At 36.8% G+C, this 27,907-nt stretch overlaps 1 protein-coding gene across 4 annotated transcripts in view; it reads right to left on the bottom strand.

Annotated features, from left to right (window-relative positions):
* Nucleotides 1-18,577: 18,577 nt before the first annotated feature.
* The window catches only part of CD44 (CD44 molecule (Indian blood group)), an 85,554-nt gene continuing 76,224 nt past the window's right edge, over nt 18,578-27,907 (bottom strand). For all 4 annotated transcript variants that reach the window (XM_051967536.1, XM_051967535.1, XM_051967533.1 and 1 more), the window contains 2 exons: nt 25,446-25,524; nt 18,578-20,705 (listed from right to left, as the gene is read on the bottom strand). In XM_051967536.1, the coding sequence (XP_051823496.1) occupies nt 20,492-20,705; nt 25,446-25,524 (293 nt within the window). In that variant the 3' untranslated portion in view covers nt 18,578-20,491. The remainder of the gene's footprint in view (nt 20,706-25,445; nt 25,525-27,907) is intronic.

Below are 27,907 nucleotides of genomic sequence, written 5' to 3'. Positions count from 1 at the left end.
TCTCCCTTCTCCAAGACAACAGCTAATCAGATACAAATTATACATATATAATACTTTTAAATATATTTCCATATTGGTTATGTTGTGCAGGAAAAATCAGACCAAAAGGGAAAAAACATGAGGGGGGAAAATCAAATAAACAAATAAACAAAAGGTGAAATATGTTTCAATCTACATCTAGTTTCCATAGTTCTCTCTCTGGTTGTGGATGGCATTTTTCAACCCAAGTCTACTGCTTTCATTAAGTCAACAAAAATCTCATCTTTTTCAGGAAGCCTTTTTCATCTCCTCTTAATTTGAGTGCCTTTCCTCTGTTAATTATTTCCTTTTTATTCCCTATATAGCTTGATACACACACACACACACACACACACGTTGTCTCTCTCCATTGATTGTGAGCTTTTTGAGACAATTCAGTGGCTTCTTTTTGTATCCCCAGTGCTTAGCACAGTGTCTGGCATATAGTAAGTGCTTAATACATGCTTATCATTAGTTGAAAAGTATTAAAAACAAATGAGTTTAGCAAATTAGCAAGAATATTTAATTACGCTAGGAAGCTCTCCACTTCTACCCCCACTTACCAATATTTCAGCCCAGATGGTTGCTTTTCCAGCTTTGCCATTCTCATCCACTGAAGCTTTCCTAACTCCATTCTGGTACTGTCTTGGCACCCACCACCTGAATCATCTAGAACATTTGTCCCAAGCATTTTGTGACATGTTCCTCAGATACAAGACTAGTTATACCCCTGGATGAGATATATTCCCTCCTCTCAATTCCCTTTAGTAATTTAGAGCTTTTTCCTCTAAGAGATCTGGCAAAATTAATGAATTCTCTCTCCCTATAAAGTAATCTCTATAGAATCACAAGATAGCAAAGATGGACGGACTTACAGGGACCAAATAGCCCAATACTCTGAGCTCAGAGAATGGGGAAATGTGGTACATTGGAAAGTACCCTAATTCTGGAGTCAGAGGACCCAGGATTTAAATACCAACTCTGTGTGATCTTGGAAAAGTCACCTAAGTTCCTTTTTTTTTCAACTGTAAAAAAGGGAGGAGAGATCCTCTTAAGGCATCAAAAGTGTCTTTCAGTTATAATCTCTGATCTTATGAATGCCAATATCCAAAGGAGTAAACAACTTGTCCAGTGTTTCATAGTTGTCAGAAACAAAGCCAGGACTCAAAGCCAGGTCTTTCCAAGACCTGCAGTTCCTCCAAGTCAAATAAGGCAAATTAGAAGTGGCTTTCCCAGGATCATATTTAAAATCAGGAAGGTTGCTACTCAAAGCCAGAAGATCTCTCTGCTAGTCCACATCGGTTGTCCAAAAAAAGAGTAATGAAATATATCAGATTAAGTTGTATCTATTCTCAACCTTCCAAATGTCACTAGTTTTAGAGCCAGAATGATTTCTTCAGTTAGATGAATCAACTCTGTTTGACTGTCCTCCCAACTTTGTTGCAGGTCAGGTGGTTAAGCGAGATCTCAAAAATTTCCCAATTCGTCATTGAAATCATTTGAGTTTCAGCTCTTTGGAAGGGGTCTGGGAAAACCAAGGCCAGGGTAGGGAAGGGGGAAGAGATATGAGGTTAGGAGGGAGCCATTCTGTCCTCCAGAATGCGCTTCCCTTCTTTTTCTACATGGCTGACTGTCCTGGAATTCCCCCAGGCCCATTGTCAAAGCCAAGACATTTTCCAGGCTTACACAACAGTCTCTGCCATGAAGGAGGGGCTGTAGAGTGTCTCAAGTGCCCTCATCCCAGTTAAAAGTTCACTTGGAAAAGTCTCTTCACACAGGCTTGCTTTCATTTCCCTGTTTGAAGCTCCCTCCTGACTTCGATGAAAGGGACATAGAGTTCAATTCAACAAAGTAGGAAGGGCCTTAGATGTGGCGAGTTCTGGGGTTGGGGTTGGGAAGAAGATGAAGATGGAAAATACCACAGTTCTTGCCTACAGGGAGCTAGCTCACAGTCACACAAACAAGTACTGTACTGGACAGAATAGGGCAACAGCAAAGGACTTATCCAGGCTAAATGTTCCAGGAAAATCTGAAGTGGGACAAACCATTTTCATACGGGATCAGGAAAGGAGAGATTTCTGGGAGGCAGAAAGATGTCAAGATTAAAAAAACTTGAATTTGAGAGCATGAGTTTGTATCTGACTCTGCCCCTTACTCCTTATGGTAAATCATGTCATTTCACTGGGCCTCAGCTTCCACATCTGTAAAATGGGAGGAGAGGGTTGAGATAGATGACTTTTAAAATCTTTATAGTTCATGGAGGAAATGAAGGGAAAGATGTAGAGGGGATAGGATGTGTTCCAAGAATGGAGGAAAATATGTTCATGGAAATGGGAGAAGACAGACTGAAACAAGAAAGCTGATAGTCCACTTCAGCCTGAATGCAGGGGTGAAAAGTTTGAATTTTAAAGCTGAATGGAATTGGCTTTTCTTCAGATTGAATCATGGACTTCAGAGACCGTCCTTTCTATTCCCCTCATTTTACAGTTAAGGAAATTGAGTCAAAGAGAAGCTGAGTGGTTTGGACAAGACAATGTTATTATGTAGCTCAGTGAGTATATAGCTGAGACCAATGGAAATATCACAAGTCTTCTAGGTTTAAGGTTTCTCCCATGATACCCTCAGCCCATTACCATCAGCCTGATTCTCTTAAATTGGTCCCCCAGCCATCACAGCCATCAATGGGCCCTAACTCATTGCCAGAGAGTTTGCTTCTACGTCATTGCTTCTGAGAGAATCTGACTCATTTTGGTCTTCTGATATGAGAGCTGTCAGGTTGCTCTGGACATATTCTCTGATCATCAGCGAAGCCAGTCAGAGACAAGAACCTGCATGGAAACTTGCTGTTGGGAGCAGAATTCAAGGGGAAAATCCCTTTTTCTCCCCTTTTTGGACTCATCATTCTCTACATTACAAATTCAAGTGGAAAAATGTTTTTTAAGTGACAGCTTTTGTGGAATATAAAAGTTTGTCTGGAACTAATAGAATCCCCCTGATTCTTTGGGACAATTTCCCTCCTTCCCTCCTTTTCCATCACTTTTCCTAATCCATTGCTCTCAAAGGAGGCCTTTCTTCTCCTACATACATACATTATTTCCCTGTGAGATACAGTCTCTTGACCTCTGTGCTCTATTCATCAGCAATGGAACCTTCTGCCATTAGAAATTAAATCCCCTAATGGACTGCATCTTCCTTAAAGACACAGGGTAGCTTTCGGTTATTTGATCAACTTGCCATGATGTATCCTGAATGTGCCCAGGAAAGAAGAATAGAACTCTTATAGAGATGAAGCAGGTAAGATGCTTGCCTAAGGTGACAAAGCTAAGAATATACAGAAAAATATGCAATGTACTCATCTGTATTTCCAAGCAAACTGTACCATCAACATGGAGTCGGAATAGGAGATATTAATGCCCAGACTTAATGATCTATAATGAATATTTATATATTTTTATATTTGGATAAATCTCACTTTTGCTACTTACTAGCTGAATGATCCTAGACAAATCATTGTATCTTTCCAGGTTTCATGTAAAATGAGGGAGATGGCAACCCCGAAACACTCTCCGGTGCATCCTGAACCAGGTTAAATTATTTAACAAAATATTTAAGCCTGAGAAAAGGAAACTCTTTGCTAATCCGGAGCACCTCAGAAAACTTCAAAGGCTCTTAAAAACATGAGAAGAAAAAATAAAGGTGGTGTGGTTAATAATGCATGCTAAGTCAAGAATTAGACAGCCTAAATTCAAATCTGATTTCAGGCATTTACTTGCTATGGTCAGGTCACATAATTTCTCTTTGCCTCAGTTTATTCAATAGAAAATGAGAATAGTAATATTATCTATCTGCCAGGATTGTTATGAGAATCAAATGAGGTGTGCAAGAGGAACTAGCACCTCTGGTGTGAGGGCTTGCTGAGCTCTTTTTAAGGCTGCTCCTCTACTTAGAGCTTGGTAAGACATGGAAGACATCAAGGTCATCCACTGCATCCAGAGCCATTCCTTACAGTTGTTTGGACTTTTGTCTTGCCACCTGAATTTGGCCAATGAATTGGATTTAAGTAAAACAGTCAAGAATTAGACAGCCTAAATTCAATCTGCCTTACTTAAATCCAATTCATTGGCCAATCAAGACATTATCAATGATGTCATTGGTCCGCTTCAAAACTGAAAGAAGAACTACAGCTGTTTGCATATTATCTCTTCCATTAGATTATAGACTCCTTGAAGGAAAGAACTGTTTTTTGCTCTTTTTTGTATATATGTTTACACCTTTTTTTCAGTTGGGTCCAACTCTGTGACCCAATTTAGGGTTTTTGTTTTGTTTTATTTTGCTGAGGCAATTGGGGTTAAGTGGCTTGCCCAGGGTCACACAGCTAGGGAGTGTTGTGTCTGAGGTCAGATTTGAATTCAGGTCTTCCTAACTTTAAGGTTAGTGCTCTCTCCACTGTACCACCCAGCTGTCCCAATTTAGGGTTTTCTTGGCAAAAATACTGAAGTGGTTTCCCATTTCCTTTTCCAGTTAATTTTACAGATGAGGAACTGAGGCAAACAGGGTGACATGACTTGCCCAGAGTCACTACATGGCTAGGAAGTATCTGAAGCCAAATTTAAACTAGTGCTTTTTATATGTTTATGGTCTAAAAAATGGGAGGTTTGGGCCTGAGATGCTGAGGTACATTATTTCACCCCTAGCTGTGGGGAGCAGAAGAAAGGGATTAAGACCAATCACTGAAGATTGGTGTGTAATGAAAACTACTGAAAATTACAATTTTGCAGCTTCCCAAATAACACAGAGCAAACATTTGCGGGGGGGAGGGGGGAGAGGTCATTCAGTGGGAACCACTTTCTACCACATTTAGATACAGTGAATGAATTTCTGTGAATCCAAAATAAGAAAATGAAGAATTCATCATTGTCCAAATGCTTTGAGTAAAAGATTTTCTAAAAATACCAAAAAGGTCAGTCATTTTAGTTATTTGTCCAATGTTACTGCAGTCACTATTTTTTTTTTCCTTTCTAACAAAGACATAAAAAATGGAAAATGATGAACATATCAATCTTTCACTTCCTACCGATAGGTTCCTGGGCAAGTCCTTGAAAAAACTAACATTTATATAGCACCCAATATGTCCCAGTCACTGTGTTAAGCAGTTTACAACATTGCATTTGATCCCTACAATAATCCTGGAGGTAATTATTATTATCCTTAATAAAAAGCAGATACTATTATGATCCTTGTTATACAGATAAGGAAAATGAGTTAAATAGAAGTCCAAAGTCCCAAAGTCCAGCTACTAAGTATATGAGGCAGAATTTGAACTCATGTCTTCCAAATACCAGGCCTGGTACTCTCTCCACTGTACCTCCTAGAACATGGAAAATGGGAATGATAGTAGCACCTATATCCCTGAATTGAAATGAGAATCATTAAGTACTCTGAAAACCTTAAAGTGCTACAAAAATATAAGTTCTCATCACCATTACCACCCACCACTAACATCATCATTAATAGCCTCCTCATCATCACTATCATGATCATCACCATTCCCACTACCAGCATTATTATTCCATTCGACGAATATTGGGATTAATTTTTAGCAAATAAAACGATCCCTTCGAATATTCCTGAACCTGACTTACCGATGCTTAAAATATGACCTAGTTGTGACTTTTCATCTCCAAAGTTTGGGGATGATGTAGCATAATGGGAAAAGAATTTGTAATCCTGAGTCCTGATTTTAAACCCTGGCTCAGTTGCTACTTACTATGTGGCTCACATAAAGTACTTTGCCTTATATGGAAAATGACAGAGTTGGACAAAATCATCCATAATGTCCCTTCCAGCACTAAATTCTAGAAGGACTGTTAAAATCATGTGACTGTTGAAAGTATCCAAAAGAGCCATAAGTAGAGCTGGTGTATCTGGGGCTTTGCCCAGGGAAAAGGAAAGGGAAGATTAATTACTGCTTGAGTCATAAAATAGGAGCTAGATGGAAAATGAGATAGAAGAAAAAGAGACATAAATAGAGGGAGAAAATAGCTGGATGACAAGTTTTAGAAGGATATTTCTAAACCAGAGAATAGCCAGAGGCCATACAGGCTTCCCTCTGAGATTACCCCATTTATCCTATATGGATTTTGTCTGTATCTAGTTGTTTACATGTTGTCTCCTCCATTAAATTGTAAATTTCTTGGAGGCAAGGGCTTATTTTTGCTTTTCTTTGTATCCCTAGCACTTAGCACAATGCCTGACACATAATAGGTGCATAGTAACTGCTAATTAACTCATTGGTGAGTTTAATCAAGTGCAAAGATAGTGCTGAAGGTTCAGCAGACATCTTGCCTATAGTAAAGAAAATTTAGGATGAGTAGTAATAACAGCAGGAACAACAGTAACAATACCTGACAATTATGAAGCTTTCTGCACAGATAATCTTATTTGACATCTACAGCAACTTATGAGACAAGTGCTATGAAAACACTCTTATATACAAGTAAAGGATCTGAAAAAATTATGTACCAATTCCATAATTAGAATTTAATTTTTTTAAATTCTGAATTTGAACACTGTAAAAAGAGTATTTCCATACACACAGTAGAATGCAAAAAGATTTGTAAAGTCATGAATCTTCATTTCATGTTGTTTCCTTTTTATAAAAAAAAGTATATAATAAATTCCACATTTTCAAAACTGTCCTGCTTGTTTGTACTTATTCTCAATTTATTTCCATTCTCTTCTGTGTGTTTTAAAAGATTGTTTTCACTATTGAGTCCTTCTCCCTTTCAAACTCCCAATCCCCAATTACAAACTTAAAGAATAAAATCTTATAAACATCAACCATCAACAATACAAATACAAAAATCACCAATTAAGACTATATATATATTATTATTATAATCAATAAATATTTATTAAGTACCTACTATTTGCCACTACTATTTGTGGGGGATACAGAAAGAGGAAAATAACAGTTTCTATCTTCAAGGAACTTGCAATCTATTAGAAAATAAGCAGTCAATGGGAGCAGCTAGATGGTCCAGTGGAGAGAGAACCAACTCTGAAGTCAGAAGGACCTGAGGATCTGGTCTCAGACTCTTAATATTCCCTATCTGTGTGACCCTAGGCAAGTCACTTTACCCCAATTGCCTCAGGAGGAAAAAAAAAGCAGTCAAGGAAAACTAATTACTACTGTGGCCACATCCAAAAATATTTGTCTTTTTCTTCATTTAAAGTCCATGACATATATCAGGAGATTAAATACTTATCACCTGCTCTTTGGAAGCAAAATTGCCATCACTTTAATCAGAGCTCTTGTGGCTTTCAGAGTGGTCTTGTTACTTTATACATTGGTCTTATTACTTTATACATTGACTTTATTTATTTTATACATTGGTCTTGTTACTTTATATATTGATCTTGTTACTTTATACATTGTTGTTATTTATTTTACACATTGGTCTTGTTACTTTATTCATTGGTCTTGTTATTTGATATACTGGACTCCTAATCATTTCACTTTCCATTAGTTGTTACTTTATACATTGGTCTCCTGGTTCTAATCACTTCACTTTGCATCAATTTTTACTCTCCAGGATTTCCTGAATCTGTTATCTTTTTCATTATTTCTTACTTCACGATAATTTCCATCATGTTTGTTCAACCATTCCCCCTTTGATGGACAGTCTTCTTGGAGTCTAGTGCTGTGCTTCAGTCACCTGATTTTCCAGATAGGAAAGGAAGTTTAAGGAGGTAACAGTTATAGGTTCTCTAAGATCACACACATAGAAAATGGTAAAAGAAAGATTGAAATCCAGGCCCTCTAATTCCAAATACAGCACACTTTCCACTACATCAACCTGAGCCTTTGGTTGTTTCTTCATCTGTAGAATGAGGATGACCACACTTCACTAACCACCTCACAGGGTATTGTGAAAAACGAATCTTATAGGGCGTGTGGTGTCAAAATTAGTAGCACAGCCAAGCCACCCAGACTCCCAAGCTCCTGCCCATTTGACTTTGTAAATCTGGAAGATATCTAGCTTCAGTTCAGGAGAATTGGGCATGAGGGGGGAAAAAAAAGGTCAGTTCTTTATATGGGTTAATTCATCACAGTGCCCTATTCCAGGGTAAATAAATAGAAGACCAGAGACTGCTTTGATTAGATTTTTGAGAAAATTGTTATCAAATTAGAAGCCAAGTGATTCCCGACACAGGTCAGAGGAGGGTGGTTCTTGTGTTACAGGGATACGAAATACTGACAGATGAACAAGTAAGAATAAGGAGTGAACAAATGGACAGGACACCACAATGACGAAGACATTTGCTGTAACACTTCCTGTTTTTCATATGTTTGGTCTTAGTATCTCATTTCTGGGGAAGTGAGGGGAGAAAGACAATTTGCACACCTGCTCCCTTTCCTCTGAGAAAATGGTTTTCTGAGATCTGTAGTCACCTTAAAGCTCTGACTGGGTGCTCTAGCTAGAAACATGCAGCATGCTTCTGAGAGGTTATGCCCTTGCTTTGGGCTGCTAGAACCCTATCAATCAGGTCATCCAGATTCAAATTGATGTGTTTTATGGGCTTTGAACTCTGGGTTAGGGTACAAAAAAAATCTTTGATGTAAAAGATTCAGGGTTGGTTTCCTTGATGAGAGGCTGGAGATTGTTAAACCTTCTTCCTTGTCTGAGTCATCCTCTAGGTGAGCACCATTCCCTAGTCAAAAAACAAATATTTACATAGTTTTCAGGTTAAATTCAAGGAGACCTAGTGCAGAAAGGTCAGGAGAAAGGTTCTAATTTTACCTCTACCACTAACTCTATTTATGCCTTTATGGTGTTACTCCACATCTCAAGCTCTCCATGTCCTCATCTCTCCAAGGAGAGGGTTGATTTAAGGGACTAATCAATCAAAAGGCATGTACCAAGAGCTCATGAAGTGCCAGATATTCTGCAAAATAGTGGGAATACAAAGGAGCATAACCTTAAATTCTCTTCTTATTCTAAAAAGAAAAGAATTAAAATTTAACAAATTGAGGAAGGGATGAACAAATTGTGATATATGAATGTAATGATTTTTTTTCTTTTTTTCTTTTATATTTTATTTACCATTTACATGTAAAAACAATTTTAACATACTTTTAAAAAAATTTTGAGTTCCAAATTCTCTCTTCTTCTTCTCTTCTCCCTCATTAAAAAAGGTAGCAATTCCAAATGAGTTATACTTGTAATCATGCAAAATACATTTCCATGTAAGTCGTGCTATAAAAGAAAATATCAGCCTAAAAAAAAAAAAAAAAAACCAAAGTGAAGAAAAAGTATCTTTAATCTACATTCAGGCTCCACATAATGAATTATTTTCTTTAATGAAATATTTTTTAAAAGAAATTATGATAGAAAATATTTTGGAAAAATTCAAATATTCTAAACATACAAGTGAAAAAAAGAAAGAAAAGCAAGGAAACAGTTTATATAAATATATTTATACCATATAAGCATTTATACCATTATCAGTGAATTTGATTTGGCTTTCACTGAACTAGACCAACCACATATGCCCTCAGGGATCTAGCATACTTTACTGGGTTTGGGCCATTGACTTGAGCCCCATCAATAAGGTTCCTCTCTTCATTAAGTAAAAGTGACTTGAGCTCTAGTTCGATTTAATTACTTAACATCAATTAGCTTTTGAAAAGGGTATTTACTTTTCAACCCAAACATTTTCCCCAAACTCTCCTTTTTACTATCTCAATCTTTAGGGAAAGCACACTCACTCTTAGCACAATTCATGTCCAGATGCTGTGGCCTGGATGCAGCTGGATAAATCTTCTACTTTTATTTAGCTTTCCTGGACTAAGTTCTGATGGCCACTCCTAAAGGCCACTCTTTGCTTCTCTGGGTATTGATGATGGGCTGGCTGCAAAACCCAACTTGAACTCAACTCCCAGATTTCTGTGGCTCTCTGTCCTGATCTCTGAGGGTAATGGCCTTTACCTCCCCGATTTCATGATGGTCTTCAAGAATGAAAGACAAACAATAATAACAACCTTCACCCAAAACAGAGAAGTACAAATGCAAGGGCCAAGGTCTTTCAAAAGGCATCAAAAGGGAAAAAGGTTCCATGAATGTTCTTCTAGTATTGTCTCACCACTGTGCTGTGGGCAAAGCAGTCTTCCCACCAAATATTAGGAAGACGGCCAAAGAGACTGACTCAGGTTTTGTGAAGAAGCCCCCAGGTCCAATGAAGCAGCAAATTTTAAAAGGTTCCTCCTAACCACATATTCATCAGGTTGGAACCAGATACAGAATGTTTATTTATTTTCCACAGTCTTTCCAAGAAAATTCTATTCTATGGTAGCATGATTCTCCCAGAGTCCCAGAGGCAGAATCCCTAGGCACCTTCATATAAGGAAGTGGTATCAGCTAAGCTTGAAAGCCTTGTTACACAAAGATAGCAAAATTATATATATATACATACACAACTTTGAAAGATTAAGAACTCTGATCAAAGTAATGACCAGCTTTGTCTTCAGAGGCCCCTTTGATGAAATAAATTACCCACCTCCTGACAGTGGTAGACTCAAGGTTCAGAAAGAAACATTTTTAGACATGGCTTTTGTATAGATTTGGTTTAATTCTTTGCGTTGTTATAAAGGTTTAAATTTTTCTTCATCTTGCTTTTTTAATTGAAGAAGGGTTTGGGGGGAAGAGGATGAGTTAGCAACAATAAGCAAAAAAAAAAAAAAAAAAAGAAAAACTTTTTTTTAAAAATGCATAAAAAGGAAGAGAAGGAATTCAAAAGGAGGCATAGATAAGTAGGACAGTTCAGAATATAAATTCTGAAAATAAAGGGTCTAATTTATATTTATCTATTTATTTATGCACATATATTCAAATGCATTATACATTTGTTTTATTGATTATAAATATGTTATCTTTTTATTTCATTATCATATATTTTTATCACCCATCATAATTCATAAACACATTTTATTATTTTAACTATATTTTAAAGCAAATAGTATGAAATTGAGATTCCCAGTTCATGTTATTCTCTGTGTTCTTTTGTGTAGATGTAAAAATATTTTTTAGTGTTTTAGGTTAGACTAAAATAAATTTGAGAATAAATAAATTGGGGCAGCTAGGTCACATAGTGGATAGAGCACCAACCCTGAAGTCAGGAGGACCTGAGTTCAAATCTGGCCTCAGACATTTAAAAAGTTGTGTGACCCTGGGCAAGTCACTTAACCCAATTGCCTCAGCAAAAAGAAAAAAAAAAAGAAAGAGAAAGAGAATAAATAAATTTAAGTTTAATTAAAATATATGGGCCATTCATATAAAAAGAAAATGTGTCATTAAAAAAACATTTAATAGGAAGAAAAGACAGGTCATGTGGGAAAGGTGAATGGTAAATAATAGGCAGGAAAAATATTCCTCTAGTTGTTACTGTTGTTGGTTGTCCTTTGTTCATGCAGAGGAAGAACCATGACATCAGGGAGATGATACCAGGACATGTAAGTGAGCATTTCAGTGAGGGAAGACTGTGCAAAGTCACTAGCCTCGCTTTCTCCTTCAGAGCCATCTTGAATACACAATTTACATAATTATGTATGATAAAGACAATAATTTGTCTTTTATGAGTCCCTTATAATTAATACTTGATGTTTACCTTATATTTCTCTTGGATCTTGTATGTCAAATTTTCTATCAAGTTTGGGTCCTTTTGTAACAAAATCCTGAAAGTGTAAAAGTTCATTGGATGACCTTTTGTTTTTCCATTCAGGATTATGGCCTTGTATGTAATGGGAGAGCTGAGCCTTCTATTTTTTTCTTTTTAAAACTTTTTATTTTCAAAACATATGCATGGATAATTTGACAACATTGACCCTTGTATAGCCTTGTGCTTCAGATTTTCTCATCCTTCCCCCCACCCTCTCCCCTAGATGGCAGGCAATCCAATATATGTTATACATGTTAAAATATATGTCAAGTTCAATATGTGTAAACATATTCATACAATTCTCTTGCTGCACAAGAGAAATCAGATCAATAAATAAGTAAATAAAGGAAAGTAAATGAGTAGGAAAATAAAATGCAAGCGAACAACAAAAAGAGTGAGAATGTCATGTTGGGATCCACACTCAGTTTCCACAGTTCTCTCTCTGGGTGTCTCTCTTCATCACAAGATCATTGGAACTGGCATCAGTCATCTCATTATTGGAAAGAGTCATGTTCATCAGAATTGATCATTGTATAATCTTGTTGCCATGTACAATGATCTCCTGGTTCTGCTCATTTCACTTTGCATCAGTTCATTTAAATCTCCTCAGGCATCTCTAAAATCATCCTGCTGATCATTTCTTACAGAACAATAATATTCCATAACATTCATGTACCACAACTTATTCAGCCATTCTCCAACTAATGGGCATCCACTCAGTTTTCAGTTTCTTACCATAATGTAAAGAGCTACCACAAACATTTTTGCACATGTGAGTCCCTTTCCTTTAAGGAAATCTTAGCCTTTTTAAGCCAAGATCTTTAACAGGTCTCAATTTGACTGAGACAGTGCCCAATCAGTGATTAAGGCTAAGTAAGAAAAAGGGCAGAGAATGATCTCTTAGTCCAAAAAAAAAAAAAAATCATTCCTCATGGTTTCTGGCAAAATCAGAAAGTTGTTATTTACATTTACTCTGAATCACTCAGGGCTCAATGACAAATTGGGGTTTGGCCTGGGACCTGTAGTTGGTAAATTAATGGATGTCCAGAGAACTTTAGGATAACTACAATGCATTGACTAAACTTTCAGTGGCCAATACATGGGAAGACAGGCAAAAAGATGGACAGGAAGAAATGTTCAAATTCTGCTTTTGGAGGAAATAAGCTAATTAATTCAATCCCATATCCAATGCAGTATTTACCTATTTGAGAACTCAGAGTTCTTATCTTGGCATTCCTAAGGAAGTTTACCTTTTAATGAAGAAACTCAGTTATGAAGCCAACAGAATCCTAGAAAAATCTGAAAGCTAGAGAGCATCTCAGAGGTCATTTAAAGATAGGTAGATGGGAGCAAGAAAAAGCTGGAAAGCATTGCTTTTTTGTTTGTTTTGTTTTGTTTAATTTTGTCAGTTATTAAAAAAAACAGAAATTTTATATTTCCACCAGAATTTCTAAAGTCCTCACAACCAGACAGGGATTGACCCCTCTTAATATCTAAAATTTCTCTCTCTGATGGTAAAAAAACAAACAAACAAACAACAACAACAACAACAAAAACCACTTTTGATTTAATTTTTTCCTCTTGATTCTGGCTCTCAGTTTAATTGCTCAGGACCAAAAGAAATTCCACTTAGGAGTTGGTAATGGTGATGGGTTTTTTTTTTTATTTTTTTACTTTCTCATTCTAAAAAGCTAAGTGGTTTCTAATACATGGGTTCTTTCCCATGGCCTCATCCATTGAAGTGCAAAGACCCACATTGATTTAATAATTGAATTCATATTGGTTTGGAGGATTCATCCCATGGTGGAGTTTTCTATCTCAGACTTCCCAGATTCTGGGTCATTGCTGGTGTTGTATCAAATCTAGAAGATGATGTAATTGGGGCATTTGGGGAGGAGCAGAAAGCATCTGCTTTCCAGCATTTGCACAATGGTGATTTATTGATTAGTCTCAGACACCTCTCTGTGACAGACACTGGGGATGCAGGTTCTCACTTTATATATTGAACTCCTGACCAGATTCCATCCACAATATCACAGAACTCTTTATCTATCTCTTTTTGTGGACCTGAACTGGGAAAATGACTTATGATTACTTTTCTCTCTTGAATTTCCACCTTAATCAGTTTGTCTGATATATTTTCTAAATGTTTGGAGATTTGTTGAGAGGCTCACTACATTTCTTTCTACTATTTAACCATCCTGGCTTTGGTTTGCTTTTCTGTTTATATCCTTAGCATTTGTCTCATAATCATTTAATAAATTATTTTTCATTAATTTATAAAAGGAGTTTATATTATACAACAGTCAATGCCATTCTAAGTTGACACCATAACTTGGGGAAAAAATCTTATTATTCTCTCTTTTCCATCTTTTTCTACTTTGTATCCTTTGTCAGTTGGATAAAACCATGAAACAAATAGCCTCGTTCCTTTTTTGACTATTGATGGCCATGGGTTATGGAATTGCAAGATCTCAGAATAAGAGGAAACTTCAGAAATCATCCAGATTATTCTTTTATCCAATACATGGATTTTGCATAAAATATCAATTTAAGGATTGATCAAGAAAACTATAAATAGCTAATCTGGTGAGAGAAAGGCTTATGAAATATAATTTTGGAGTATTTGAAGTGTCACCATGTGAAAGATTACTAATATAATTTTAAAAATCTGGAAGCTGTATTTCTTCCCAACATGGGAAGAGTGGAAGTTAATTCAAGTTTGAAAGAAGAGAACAGGGTTTCTCCCAGTATAGTGGAAATGTTGAACTTGTCTTGAAAGAAAAAGGAGAAAAAGTTGCTGCTAGCTTCTTTTTTCCCCACATATTCATAGAGCAACCACTCTGTGATCTAATGGCAGCTACAACTCTGGTCCCCCTTTTCAACATAAAACTTCCAGAAAAAATCACAAGACCTGACCACTAAGTGGACATATTGATGATGATGATTATTTTTCTTTTATCATGGGCTCTTGTTTCAATAACTGGAATACTAAAACAAAAAAAACAAACAAACAAAAAAAACAGTCATAGGGAAAAGTGATCCTTACCTTATCTCTTGTGTAATTCAATTTCTATTTTTCTTTTATTCTTTCAAACATTATATTTGACAGATTCAAGCTTATTTATCATAAGTAGCCATGGTTGACTCTTTTTTTACCTTGTCTGATAATCCCTTTGCTCAAGGAACAAGGATGAAAAAGAGCTCGAGAAGCAAATAGGAAAGAGCATTCCTAGAGCAGGGCTAGGATCTCAATCCCTCCCCTCTCCTCACCCACCTACCCCATCTCATCATTTGACTGGGAGTTTTTTATTTTGTTTTATTTTGGTTTTTTGGTTTTTTGTCTTTTGTTTTTGCTTTCTAACTGGGGACTTCATAAAAAAAAATTTCTTACTACACTTTTAGGATGAAAATCAGTATAAACTTGGGCTATTCCAAACAAACCCTTTCCTAGACACTAGTCTGATAGTGATTCAGCATTACAATAGTATAACATAAAATCATTAATTTTAGTTCTGCAACTATGTGATGAAACATTTAAAGTTTACAAGTTTCTGTTTCCTTATGTATAAAACAAAAGGTTTGGGTGAAATAATCTCTAACTTCCTCTCTAGATTTAAATTTAGGATTCTGTTGTCTTCTGAACTTGAATAGCAATTTTTTGAAACTAGAATTTGATAATCAGGTGTTGATTCATATTGGTAAAGAGAGTTTCCTCACTGAGAGCTATCTACATAGCTCTGGTATTAAAAAAATAAAAAAAAAAAAAAAATAAATAACTCAAGATTTGTTGTCCTTGTTCCTTGAGGGCAGAATCAGAAACAAGAGATGGATATGGCACCCCCAAAAAAGATAAATTTTTGTATGACTCATTGGCAAGTTTTTAAAAGAATTAAACTTTTCTAAAATGAAATGGGCTGGCTGCCTCAGCAGGTAGTGGATCTCCTTTTTTGAAGATATTCAAGCAGTGGCTAAAAAATTCAAGCATCCTTTGGGGCATGAGTTGGACTGGATGATCTTCAAGTCCTTTAAATTATAAAATCCTAGAGATCTGCTCTTCGATAAAGAGATCTAATTCAGTTTCAATTGATCAAGGATGGACAGAAGCAGCTACACCCAAAGAAAGAACACTGGGAAATGAATGTAAACTGCTTGCAATTTTGTTTTTCTTCCCGGGTTATTTATACCTTCTGAATTCAATTCTCCCTGTGCAACAAGAGAACTGTTCAGTTCTGCACACATATATTGTATCTGGGATATACTGTAACCTATTTAACATCTGCTTGCCATCTGGGGGAGGGGGTGGAGGGAGGGAGGGAAAAATCGGAACAGAAGTGAGTGCAAGGATAATGTTGTAAAAAATTACCCTGGCATGGGTTCTGTCAATAAAGTTATTTTTAAAAAAGAGGAAAAAAATCCTAGAGATCTGTATTCTGTGAGTGGTGATAGATAGCCACAAAAGGATTCCCAGCAACAAGGTGAATGTATATTCTGTGTAAAGCGCCTGGAAGAATATGGATAATATGGGTACTATATGAGATGGTATATATGAGTTGACATCCAAAAGGGAAATATACCCATTCATAATCTTATCTATTATGCTTTTATTCATATAGCATCTATCTGGGCAAAACCATGCCTTTGACAAAATTGGCGGGGGGTTATTGTTTGACCTCCCAATTACTGTTATAGAGTTTGAATAATATATCCTGTGCTATCTTTTTTGGAAATCCCAGTTCATCCTTTTAAGTTGATGAGAATCCCCCATTTGGGGATATGTGGCAGACATCGCAGTCCTGCTGTTCATCAAGAATCTTTTATCTTTAAATTTTAGAGTTTATCCTTTCAATGTACCCAGGCAGATGAAACCCATGTTATTTACCCCTCCAGCAGCCTTGTCAACCAATCAAAAAAGCCCCCCTCCCCCTCAATCAGAGATCACAGCACAATTTTCTCCTTGTGGGTTCCATTGACCATTTAATGTTTTCCAATAAGTCCTTTCCATCAGGGCAATATACAAATCATGCTTTTTCTCTGTATAAGCAGTTTCTCAATAAATAAACAAATATCTGGGGAAAGACAGATAATACTTTTAAAAATGAGGATAACCAATTACATGCAGAGATAAATCAACAATATATATTTTTTTCAAGAAAACATTACACACTTGTCACACTAAATAGTACCCACAATATGGTGTTTAACAGGTCATATTTTTGTTGTTGTTTAGTTGTTTTTCAGTTATGTCTGATTTTCCACGACCCCATTTAAGGTTTTCTCAACAAAGATAGTAGAGTGTTATGTCACTTTCTTCTCGAACTCATTTTACAGATGAGGAAACTGAGGCAAATAGGGTGAAGTGACTTTCCCAGAATCACATGGCTAGGAAATATCTGAGGCTGGATTTGAACTAAGGTCTTCCTTACTCCAGATGTGGCACCCTATTCATTGCACCACTCAGCTGCACAACAAGTCGTATTATTATCAAATTTTTTTTTCCTCAAGAGAAACTGGGAGTCACTTTATTCTGTTGGCCTGACTCAATATATCAATTAATATCTTGGCAAAGTCATTATCTATCATTGACTAATTGATCAATATTCAATTATTAAGCACCTACTATGTGCTATGCAGTTTTCTGAGAGGAGAAGCCCCATCAGAGAAGTCTGGTTTCCTTGGCTAAAACATATCAAGGGGTAGATATAAAGTGATCATTTACCCATTTACTTTTTAATATAATGCTAAATTTCAATGCAGCCCTTAGAAGAAGGAGAAAATTGGCAATGGCAGGATCACTATTTTCTAAAGTTGGGTTGCTTTGCAAGGAAATCAATGCTAGCAACACTATTTTGCCATAAGTCTAAGAGATGTTAAGTAGTTGTTTAAGGTTGTCCAGCAAGTTTGAAACCATCATTGCTTTAAGAAATATATCATAGACCTGCCATGATTTTTTAAAGTGAGGTAAGAAATCTCATGAGAAGATTGCATCAGGGAATTGGATTGCTGAGAGTTTAAGAGCATAGTGAGAAAAGTACTAGACGAGCTCATGTTTGAATCCTGACTCTCATACTTACTAGATTGCAATTGATTTTGACCAAATTACATTCCCTCAATTTTTTCCAACTCAACAAGCATTTATTAAGTACTTACTATGTGCCAGGAATGGTAGTAGAAGTTAGAGATATGAAGGCAAAGAAAGAAACTTTGGGAGAATTTATATTTCCCTATCAATAAAATGAGGTGGTTGTGCTAGATCTGGAGTTTTAAATCTGGCATCCAGAGATCCCCAAAGGATCTATGAATCGGTTTCAGGGGATCCATAAGTTTGGATGGCAGGGGGGAATTATATCTACAGCCTGGACACAAAGTGTGTGTGTGTGTGTGTGTGTGTGTGTGTGTGTGTGTGTGTGTGTGTGTGTGGTTTCTGAGTAGAAAACAATTTTACCCTATGAAAACTAAGGTTTTTTTTTTCCCAAAGAAATCATTTTCATCAGACATATTATTTGGATGGCAATGGGCCTGTGAAAGACCAATATGTCAGAAAACAAAATGATATTAGGACTCAATGAGGCTTGAGAATACTTTAGCTTTGTCCATATTGGATATGAGTGTCCATAGCCTAAAGTTTCTTGGGTCATGTTAGTCTAAATCTGGTGGTACATATGTGAAGATCACCCGAGTAGCTAGAGAATCAACTTTTGCTTCTGGGGATGATCATAGGAAAGAAATAAAAGGGATCTTTGTCATGAGATGACATTTCATTGATTAGAAACTTAAAAGAAAAAGGTCCAGAGTTAAATCTGGAACTGGCCCAGGATGGAGACAGAAATAAACAAAAGCATTGAATGTTCATCAAGGCCCTAGTGTAAGATCCACAAAAGGCCATCTTATCCTTTATTTATCTGCCAAATAAGACTGGTTTAGAGTAGACATTTTTGTGAATAAGCCTTAAATGACATTTGTGTTAAAAGATATTTTTATATCAAAAGCATTGCCTGATGAGTAGAGCAGAGATCAGTTTTCTCCCTGACACATGGTTCCCATTGACACCATGACTCAGAAAGTGGATTTGCTTTTACAGACCCACTTTATGGATTTGGTGACTCATTTCAAATGGACTTGAGAAGTTTTGAAAGTCTTCTTCAGCTACTGGGTATCATGGAAGAGGAGAAAGGAGCTATGACTGATTTAGGGAACTAAGTACTTTATACATAGAACTGGAGTTTTCCCAGGACCAAAAATGGAGAAAATTCCATTACTCTTTCAGAGAACCCTTAGATAACTGACCTAAGAAAGCCCCATTTTCCTTCTCATATGTAAAATGGGACAGAGAAGGTTACCAAGATGACTTCTGAGGTCCGTTCTGGCTCTGTTTGAGATCTAAACTTGATCCAGAACTGTATGACCTGCCCTAGGCAAAATGAATTCCAATAGCTTGTTAAAATAAAAATAAATACACTAATAAAAAGCACTTGCACAGGAGCCCTTCCCCTTCTCCACCCCCACTCCCTCCCCCCCCCAAAAAAGCAAAAAATAAAAATAAAAAATCCTGTTCCAATCTTTAGGTTGGATAGTGACTATTTACATCCTCTTTCCTTTTCATTTTCTTGCTGTTTTTTTTTTCCATTGTATGTGATATGCGGGTGAAGGGGCATAGGTTAATTTTCATGGACATTACTAAATTAGCTGGGCCAGGGTTCAAAAGAATAGCAAATGAACTGTCAACTACCCTGCCTTCCACCTCAGCAAACGGTATGTTATACATATTTAACATGATTTTAGTTACCTGCAAGGCAATATAACAGGTGGGAATGAGAACATTAATAGTGCCAAGCCTCTTAAAATTACAGTTTTAGGAGAGTGGGACTTCTTAGGCCTCAGAGAGACAATACTGATATTTTCTTTGATCTCTTGTGAAATTTGAATTGAGTTAAGCTATCTCTAAGAAGATTCCAGGGATGGCTTTGAATGGCCTTCTGGTCTACCCACAGGGAGAACTCAGTTACTAAAGGAAAGTAACAGAGAAATACTGGTGAGAGAAATATAGACCTTTAAAGCCTTTTATCTTCTCTAACAAAGGCACCGTGATCATTGGACCTCCGGGGCTGGGCTTGTCAAAATAGAGTTAAATAGTTTACTAGAATTAAATAGCTTCACCCTCCAGGTATGGCCCATGAGCCATAGTAACTTTCCAGAGTACCAGGCTTCAAGTGGATGGGTAACCAGCTGGCCTTTGAAAACCAGAATTTTGGGGATAGTGCTTCTATCCCTGCCCCATGAGACCTTGTCTGTTTTTCCTTTCATGTTTCCTGTTAATCACCTATGTCCTTTCTCCTTGAACTCTCTTTAGACACAGGAAACACTATTTGCAAAGATCTTGAAAATAGAATGGGGATGAGAGATACTGGAGAAAGTGGGAAGGAATGGAAAGGAATAGAAGGACAGGAGAAAATGAAATGTATCTTTGTTCAAGCTAGCAGCCACCCATCACAAACCATGGCCAGTGGGAGCCCTCCAGGCAGGAACTGGTATTATCGAATTCATACCCAACTGTTCATTTTGGTAATTTGGATTTGACTTTTAAAAAAAAAACAAAAAACCAATGACAACAAAACCCAAAGGACAAGAAAAAATTTGATTAAAAAAAAAAAAAAAAGCCAAGATGACTATCAGTAGCACATTGCATCTGAGTTAGTCCCAGTTCCATGTAATGGTGATGTCCCAACTCTCATTTGACAAGCAGGCCTGGCTGGTCTTATACTCCAATCTTCATATCGACGTTCTGCAGGTTCCGAGTCTCATCAGTATTTATGTACTCATCCTGTCCTATTTGGCCATCAGATGGTTCTTTGTACACCAGATTCACCATTTCCTGAGACTTGCTGGCGTCACCATTCAGTCCAGAGGACTTCTTGTCATCAACTGCTCCATTACCATTATTAATTACAAGTTTCTTCTTCTGCCCACACCTAGTCAGGAGAGAAATAATAGAAGAGAGGGTTGATGGGACCAAAGAGAGGGATCTGGGCTGGCAACCAGAAAGGAGATCCACAAATTCAACCATTATCCCACCTTCTAGTCCAGTCTGAGTTACTATCTGTCCATGGAAATGTAAAAGTGTTTTTTTCCCCAAACAAGAGTCAATGATATAAGTTTAGTTTTATATCATTTCTTTTTTCATTCAATCAGATTTTCTTTTAAACTGGTTAATCTAGATTGAAGAGTTTTTACCACAAATACTATACACTCAATCTTGATAACATAGGTCAAGAATTGGAAAGAAGTAGAGGCAGCCAGTTAGGACTGCAGTGGATAGAGCCCTGAACGCGGAATCAAGAAGGCTCATTTTCCTGTGTTCAAATAAGGCCTCAAGCACTTACTAGCTATGTGATCCTGGGCAAATCACTCCACCCCGTTTGCTTCAGTTTGCTCATCTGTAAAATGAGCTGGAGAAGGAAATGGCAAACTACTCTAGTATTTCTGACAAGAAAAGCTCAAATGGGGTTACAAAGAGTCAGACAATTGAAATGAATAAACAACAATCCAATACCATCAAACAACCATCCAATACCATCAAACAACCATCCAATACCTTAGAAATTAAAGCCCAGAGGGTCTTGCCAAGTGCCTTGCCTCAGGCAGTAAATGGCAGAGTCAGAATTTGAATCAGGGACTCGGATTTCAAATCTAGCACTAGGCTATAGTTTCAGGTTTATGAGTACTTCTTTCCTGAGCATCCTGGGAACTAAGCAGTGTAAGCATTTTGTAGATAAGCAAATTGGAGTTGAGAGCGATATAATCCAGGATTTCACAGCTGATAAGTGTCTGAGTCAGGATTTGAGCTGAGATCTTGTGAATTTTCAACTGAGCATGTATTTTACTGCACCACAGTTCTCTTTGTAAAGTACTTTTGTATGTTACTTCATCTAACATTTACATCACTCCTGTGTAAAGGGAAAGTCCTGAATCTTATCTTTCTATAGAGAGTATCTTGTAGCCTCACTTTACTGACTACCCTGATTAAATGCTTCCCCTTTTATCATGAAAAAGAAAAATATTGTCTTATGCATATGAAAGAGACAACCAAATTTCTCTAAATTTCTCCAATTATACTTGTCTGTTTATATTAGATCCTTCAAGTGAAACATAAACCCCTTGTGGGCAAGGACTTTTATTTTTGTTTTTGGATCTTTAGTGCTTAGCATAGTGCCTTACACTTACTAAATGTTTGTTGAGTGAAATTAATTTCTGCATTATAGATAAGAAACTGTACTAGATGACCACTAAGATCCCTTTGATTTCCAAGAATCTGGTCATCATGGAGTTCTGTATTCTACTGGGATGCTGAGAGGAGGGTAGGGAAATATCAGTACTTAGCTTAATCTATGTTTGTAGATGTGATGTGATGGAAAGAACACTAAGTTTTGTGATAAGTCAAAGAAGTCATATAGTGGATGAGTTTGGACTAGCTAGCCTCTTGTGATGTCTTCCAACTCTAGCACTAAGAACCTAAAAAAATTAATTTCACACACAAAGAGAAAGATACTGAATTCTGTTAAAGCTCAAAGTGAATCCCTAACCAGGGACAGAACATGAAGATCTCAGCAGTAGCAATGGACTGGACTTTTTTTTTTCCTGGATGAGGCTGTCCATATGATGCTTCCTTCCCATCCCAGCCTTTCCTAGTGAAACCTAGTGGATTTTGGATCTCTTTGTAAAGCAAGTGTGTGTCTGTGGAGATGGAATAAAAGAGAAGCACAAGGAAAGGAGAAGAGAGAAGAGGAGAAAAAAGGAGAGAAGAGAAGAGGAGAGAAGAGGAGAGGAGAGGAGAGGAGAGGAGAAGAGAAGAGACAGAGATAGAGAAACACAGAGACACATACAGAGAAACAGAGACAGAGAGAAACAGATAGAGACAAAGAGACAGAGAGAGACAGAGATAAGCCTTTTTTTAAAAAAAGAATAGTATTAGGCTGGTGAATTTAAAAGGGAAAAGTGTATCTATAGACTTATCTAGCCTACTATTCTATTAACTGCCTTCAGTTACGATTGGAAATCTGTTTTCAATTATTAAATACAGGGTAATTCATAGCACCCAGGCGGCCCCATTCCCAGCAAGCTGCCCAGTATCCAGACTATCCCTGTTTGTCGGTTGCCATGGCAAATGACTTCATGTGGAGGATGGGGAAAGGAACAAAAGGGTGGTCTTCCTTTTTTTTAATAGACACAATAGAAACTGTATCATGAGTTACTGAACCCCTGGGATGGATGTCACTGTGAACTTGACCATGTGCTCAGCACTTGAGCTCTGACATTCCTGTACTGACATCAGCCAAGAATGACTTATTGAAATCTAATCAGGAGTGAAGACCACATACTCTGAGAATTGGCCAACGGCCTGGCAGTCAAATGATGAGAAATCTATATTTCACTTTTAAAAAATAATTTGAGGCAAAAAGAAAAAGAAAGACGGTGACTTCTTGGCAGACCTTATTCCAGAGAAATTATCAGCTAAAATACTCTCTCTCCATATATTCATATCTCTCTAGGATTAGGCTTTTTGATATGTATGTGTTTAAACCAGTTTTGCTTTCTTCTAATAGAAAGTGCCTTGAGGCCTTATCTCATATTTGTTTAATCATTGTATTTTCTTAAACAGTGCCTGACAAATAATAATACCCAGTGCTTATATAGTGATTTAAGATCTACAAAATGCTTTACAAATATTTTCTCCTTTGATACTCACAACAAACTTGAAAAGTGGATGCTATTATTATCCCTATTTTGTCGGTGAGTAAACTGAGGTAGACAGTGTCTTCACCAGGGTCACAAGATTGAAAACTGAGATTTGAATCCAGCACTCACTTGATTTCAAGTCTGGCATTCTTTCTACTCTCTTTCCCAGGTATTTTTTTCCTTTCATTCTCTAAAGGCCAAATATGTGATGTAGTTTCTTTCATAGATATACATGGACTTGAAGCATGAAAGGAGCTTAGAGTTCATCTAGTTTAATTTCTTTTTATTTTGATGAGAAAACTGGGCCCAAAGCATTAAACTGATTTGCCCTGGATCATATACATATTAGAGGTAGTTCAGTGGACAGATCAATGGACACAGAGTTGGAAAGACCAGAGGTCAATCTATCCCCAGATATTTACTAGCTGTGTGATTCTACCTCAGTATCCTCACGTGTAAAATAAAGATAATAATTACATCTAACTCCCAGGGTTGTTGTAAATATAAAATAAGATAGAACTTGTAAAAGATTTTGCAACTCTTAAAGCACTATATAAATGCTAGTTTTTGTAGCAGTAGCAGCAGTAGTAACAGTAGTGGTGGTGGTGATAGTGGTGATAGGAGTAATAGTAGTAGTAGTAGTGGTAGTAGCTGTAGCAGTAATAGTAGTAGTAGTGGTAGTGGTGGTGGTGGTGATAGTAGTAGTAATAGTAGTAGTAGTAGTGGTGGTAGTAGCTGTAGCAATAGTAGTAGTAGTGGTGGTGGTGGTGGTAGTACTAGTAATAGTAGTAGTAGTAGTGGTAGTAGTAGTAGTAGTAGTGGTGGTGGTGGTGGTAGTAGTAGTAATAGTAGTAGTCAAAATGGGAGAGTAGAAATAGTAATGGTAGTAATAGAAGTAGCAGTAGAATAATAATAGTGGTAGTAGCAGCAGCAACAGTAGTAGTAGTAGTAGTAGTAATGGCCATACACTAGTGATGATAGTGTAACGGTGGTGGTAGTGGTAATAGTAGTAATAGTAGTGGTAATAATAGTAGTAGTTGTAGAATTATAGTAATGATGGTGGTGGTGGTGGTAGTGGTAATAGTAGTAGCAATGGTAATGGTATTAGTAGTAATGGTAGTGGTAATGGTAGCTGTAGTAGTAGAGTAGTGGTAATAGTAGTGTAGCGGTGCTAGTGGTGGTAGTATAAGTGGTAGTAAAGTAGTAGTAATAGTAGTAGAAGTAGTGGTAATAGTAGGGTTAGTAGTAGTAGTGGTAGTGGTGGTGATAAGTAGGTGATAGAAGTATGGTACTAGTGGTAATAGTAGTGGTGGTGGTAATGATAGTAGTAGCATAAGTGGTAGTAGAGTATTAGTAACAGTAATAGTAGTAGTAGTGATAGTGGTAATAGTATAAATGGTAGTAGTAGTAGAAGTAGAAGTAATGGTAGTACTGGTAATAGTGGTAATAGTAGTGGTAGTGGTAGTAGTAGTGGTAGTAGTAATAATGGTAGTAATATAAATAGTAAAGGAGTAGTAGTAGAATAGTAGCAGTAGTAGGAGTAGGAGTAGGAATAATAATAATAGTAGTAGTGGTAATAGCAATAGCAGTAGAAGTAGTAGTAGTAGTAATGATAGTGGTGGTGGTGGTAATAGTAGTAGTAGATGACCATCTTGGCCACTGACAACAATTTTAATTGCTCTATATAGATGTTTATTCTCTTTTCAAAACTCTCTGGAAAAGAGACTCAGTAATCTGTGAGCATTTCATAATCCTACACGACAAGAAAGGGCTCCCTTCTCACTAACTTCAATAATTCCAACATCTAAAGTCAATTTACCCAAAGAATGTCCCTCCTGCACACTTAAGCACCTCTTAAGAATTTCGAACAAGTAGAGAGTTCAAAATTGTTCCTTTCTTTAAAGACAGCAACCTTTAATAGATATTGAATGATAGCCCTCCACAAACAGCATGAAAATGACCACTGTTTGTCTTACCTTCTCCGACTGTTAACCGCAATGCAGACAGCTAGGATCAGAGCCAGCGCCAAGAGAGCCGAGAGGATGATCAGCCATTCTGGTTAGGTGAGCCAAAACACATGGGAATTAGGAAGGGCTTGAAATGAACCTCGCCTAATCAAATTTAACAAGGCTCTCCATTACAGGATAGGAACTGTGCTGGAGGGTTGTGACTGAGTGTTTCAAAGAAAATCTTTCTATTCATTCTCTTATCTGAAGAAAAACTATACAAAGGCTTTGTTTGTCTGCTGGATTAAACCGAGCTGACAGACCATCTATTGAATTGTTTCATTGGCCAGGAGTTTTTCCAGGTTTTATGGGCTCAGAGATCTGGATAGATCAGTGGCTGGAAGGAACCTAGAAAGCCACTTAGTCCAACCCACTGACTTAACAAATAAATTGATAGTCTTTTTTTTTTTTCCTTCCTGTGCGTATCTCATCCCCTGGAGAGGAGAAAGTTGGGAAAGGGGGTGGAGAAGAAATAAATCCTTATTAATTTTTTTTGAGTCAATTGGGGTTAAGTGATTCACCCAGTTAATAAGTATCTGAGGCTGGATTTGAACTCCAGTCCTCCTAATTTGGGAGCTGTGCTCTAAACACTAAGCCACCTAAATGTCCTAATGCTTATTCATTGAGGAAAAAATTATGTGTGTCAGATGGGATGTAAACACAGGTTCTCCAACTCTAGTCATTGTTCCTTCCTCATTAGAAGGTAAGCTCCTTGGGAGTAGGAATTGCTTCATAATTTTGGATTAATATTCCTAGTAACTAACAGAATGCCTGGCATATGGTAGGTGCTTAATATATATTTATTAACTTACTGATTGATTGAAAGACTTCATCTTAATGCTAATACCAATTGAGTGAAAGTAATTATGAGAACTTTCTACTCTTTTTTTTTTTTTTTTTACTTAAATATATCTTGGGAAGGAGTCAGAAAGACCTATAGGAGGCAGTAAGGGAGATGGGGGAGAAGGAAGGATAGCATCAATTCTTGTCCCTTCCCCCCCCCAACTCAAGCATCGACTTGTATGTGGTTGATTGAATGGCCAATACATGGCAAATTATTTCTTTAAGCAACATATATGTTTACTCTTAAAGGACTTTGTCTTCTAACAGAGTTCAGGCAAAATGATATCACTGGGAGTTTCAATTTTTTCCTTAGTTCCTTACCACTATAACAAGAGTCTGAACCCAAGTTATAAGCCCCCTCTTAAGGGATCCATGGATAGATTTCAAGAGGTCCATGAACTTGCGCAAGAAAATAAAACATCTTAATATTAACCTCTAAGAAAAATTTAGTATTTTTTTCAATTATAAATGTAAAAAGAAACCTACAATATTATTCTGAAAAAATTCTATGGGTTTCACTTGAATGTGAAAGGGGAGTATGTCACACAAAAATCTTTAAGACCCCTTACCTAAAAAGACATAATCTTGTAACCTCCTAGAGTGAATATGGATTGAAATAGATCAAATTACAATTCAAGGAAAATCTCAAGTTCAATTAAATCCTAATGATAATCACAATGTAGCATTTTCACTCTTTTTGTTGTTGTTCACTTGCATTTTGTTTTCTTACTCATTTTTCCTTTTTGATCTGATTATTCTTATGCAGCAAGATAATTGTATACATATGTTGACATATATTGGATTCAACATATATTGGATTACTTGACATCTAAGGGAAGGGATGGGGGAAAGAGAGGAAAATTTGGAATGCAAGGTTTTGTAAGGATCAATGTTGAAAAATTATTTATATATGTTTTAAAAATAAAAAGCTTTAATAAAAACCCTAAAGATAAGAATTCTAATTAGATTTAAACCATTTTTAAAAATTTTACAATTAATTTATTCTTATAGGAAACTTCCAATATGGAAATTCATAGCAATGCAGGCCAACAATTTGTCCACTCCTTATAGTCTTAGAAAGTAGCTTATGCTCTGAGAGGTTTAGTGATTTGTACACTAGGTCATTTAGCTAGGGTGTGGCAGAGAATGAGCTTAAGCTTGAACCACAGTTCCCCAGAATCCACAGCCAGCCCTCTATACTCCCTATCATAACATGCTTCTTATTCAATAATTTAATTCTGACAATGACATGGCTGACCACTACAAATGTATCATCCCCTCAAAAAGATCCATTCTTTCTGAATATGGAGATGACACATAGAAATCAAGAAAATCTATTTTCTGAATGGTTTCCCCAAAACATTTTTATTTCACTCCCCCCCCCCATTCAGGGCACCTATAGTCAGTTTATGGTAATGTTGCAGAATAAATCCATTTTTCAGAATTCAGGATGTGGACAAATGAGTCCAGAACTGGACGCATAAGTATTTCAATCAGCCTCTTGCTAGCTGTCTCACACCCAGGTTCCCAGCTGTAATGATAATGGTGCTGAAATGATTTTCTGGGGCTTTCAGGGATTAAGTCTGATC

Source organism: Antechinus flavipes, chromosome 6 (assembly GCF_016432865.1).
Source record: "Antechinus flavipes isolate AdamAnt ecotype Samford, QLD, Australia chromosome 6, AdamAnt_v2, whole genome shotgun sequence".
In the NCBI taxonomy this organism is placed as follows: domain Eukaryota; kingdom Metazoa; phylum Chordata; class Mammalia; order Dasyuromorphia; family Dasyuridae; genus Antechinus; species Antechinus flavipes.
Note: the sequence above shows the minus strand (reverse complement) of the source record. Positions and strands in the feature narration are given on the sequence as shown.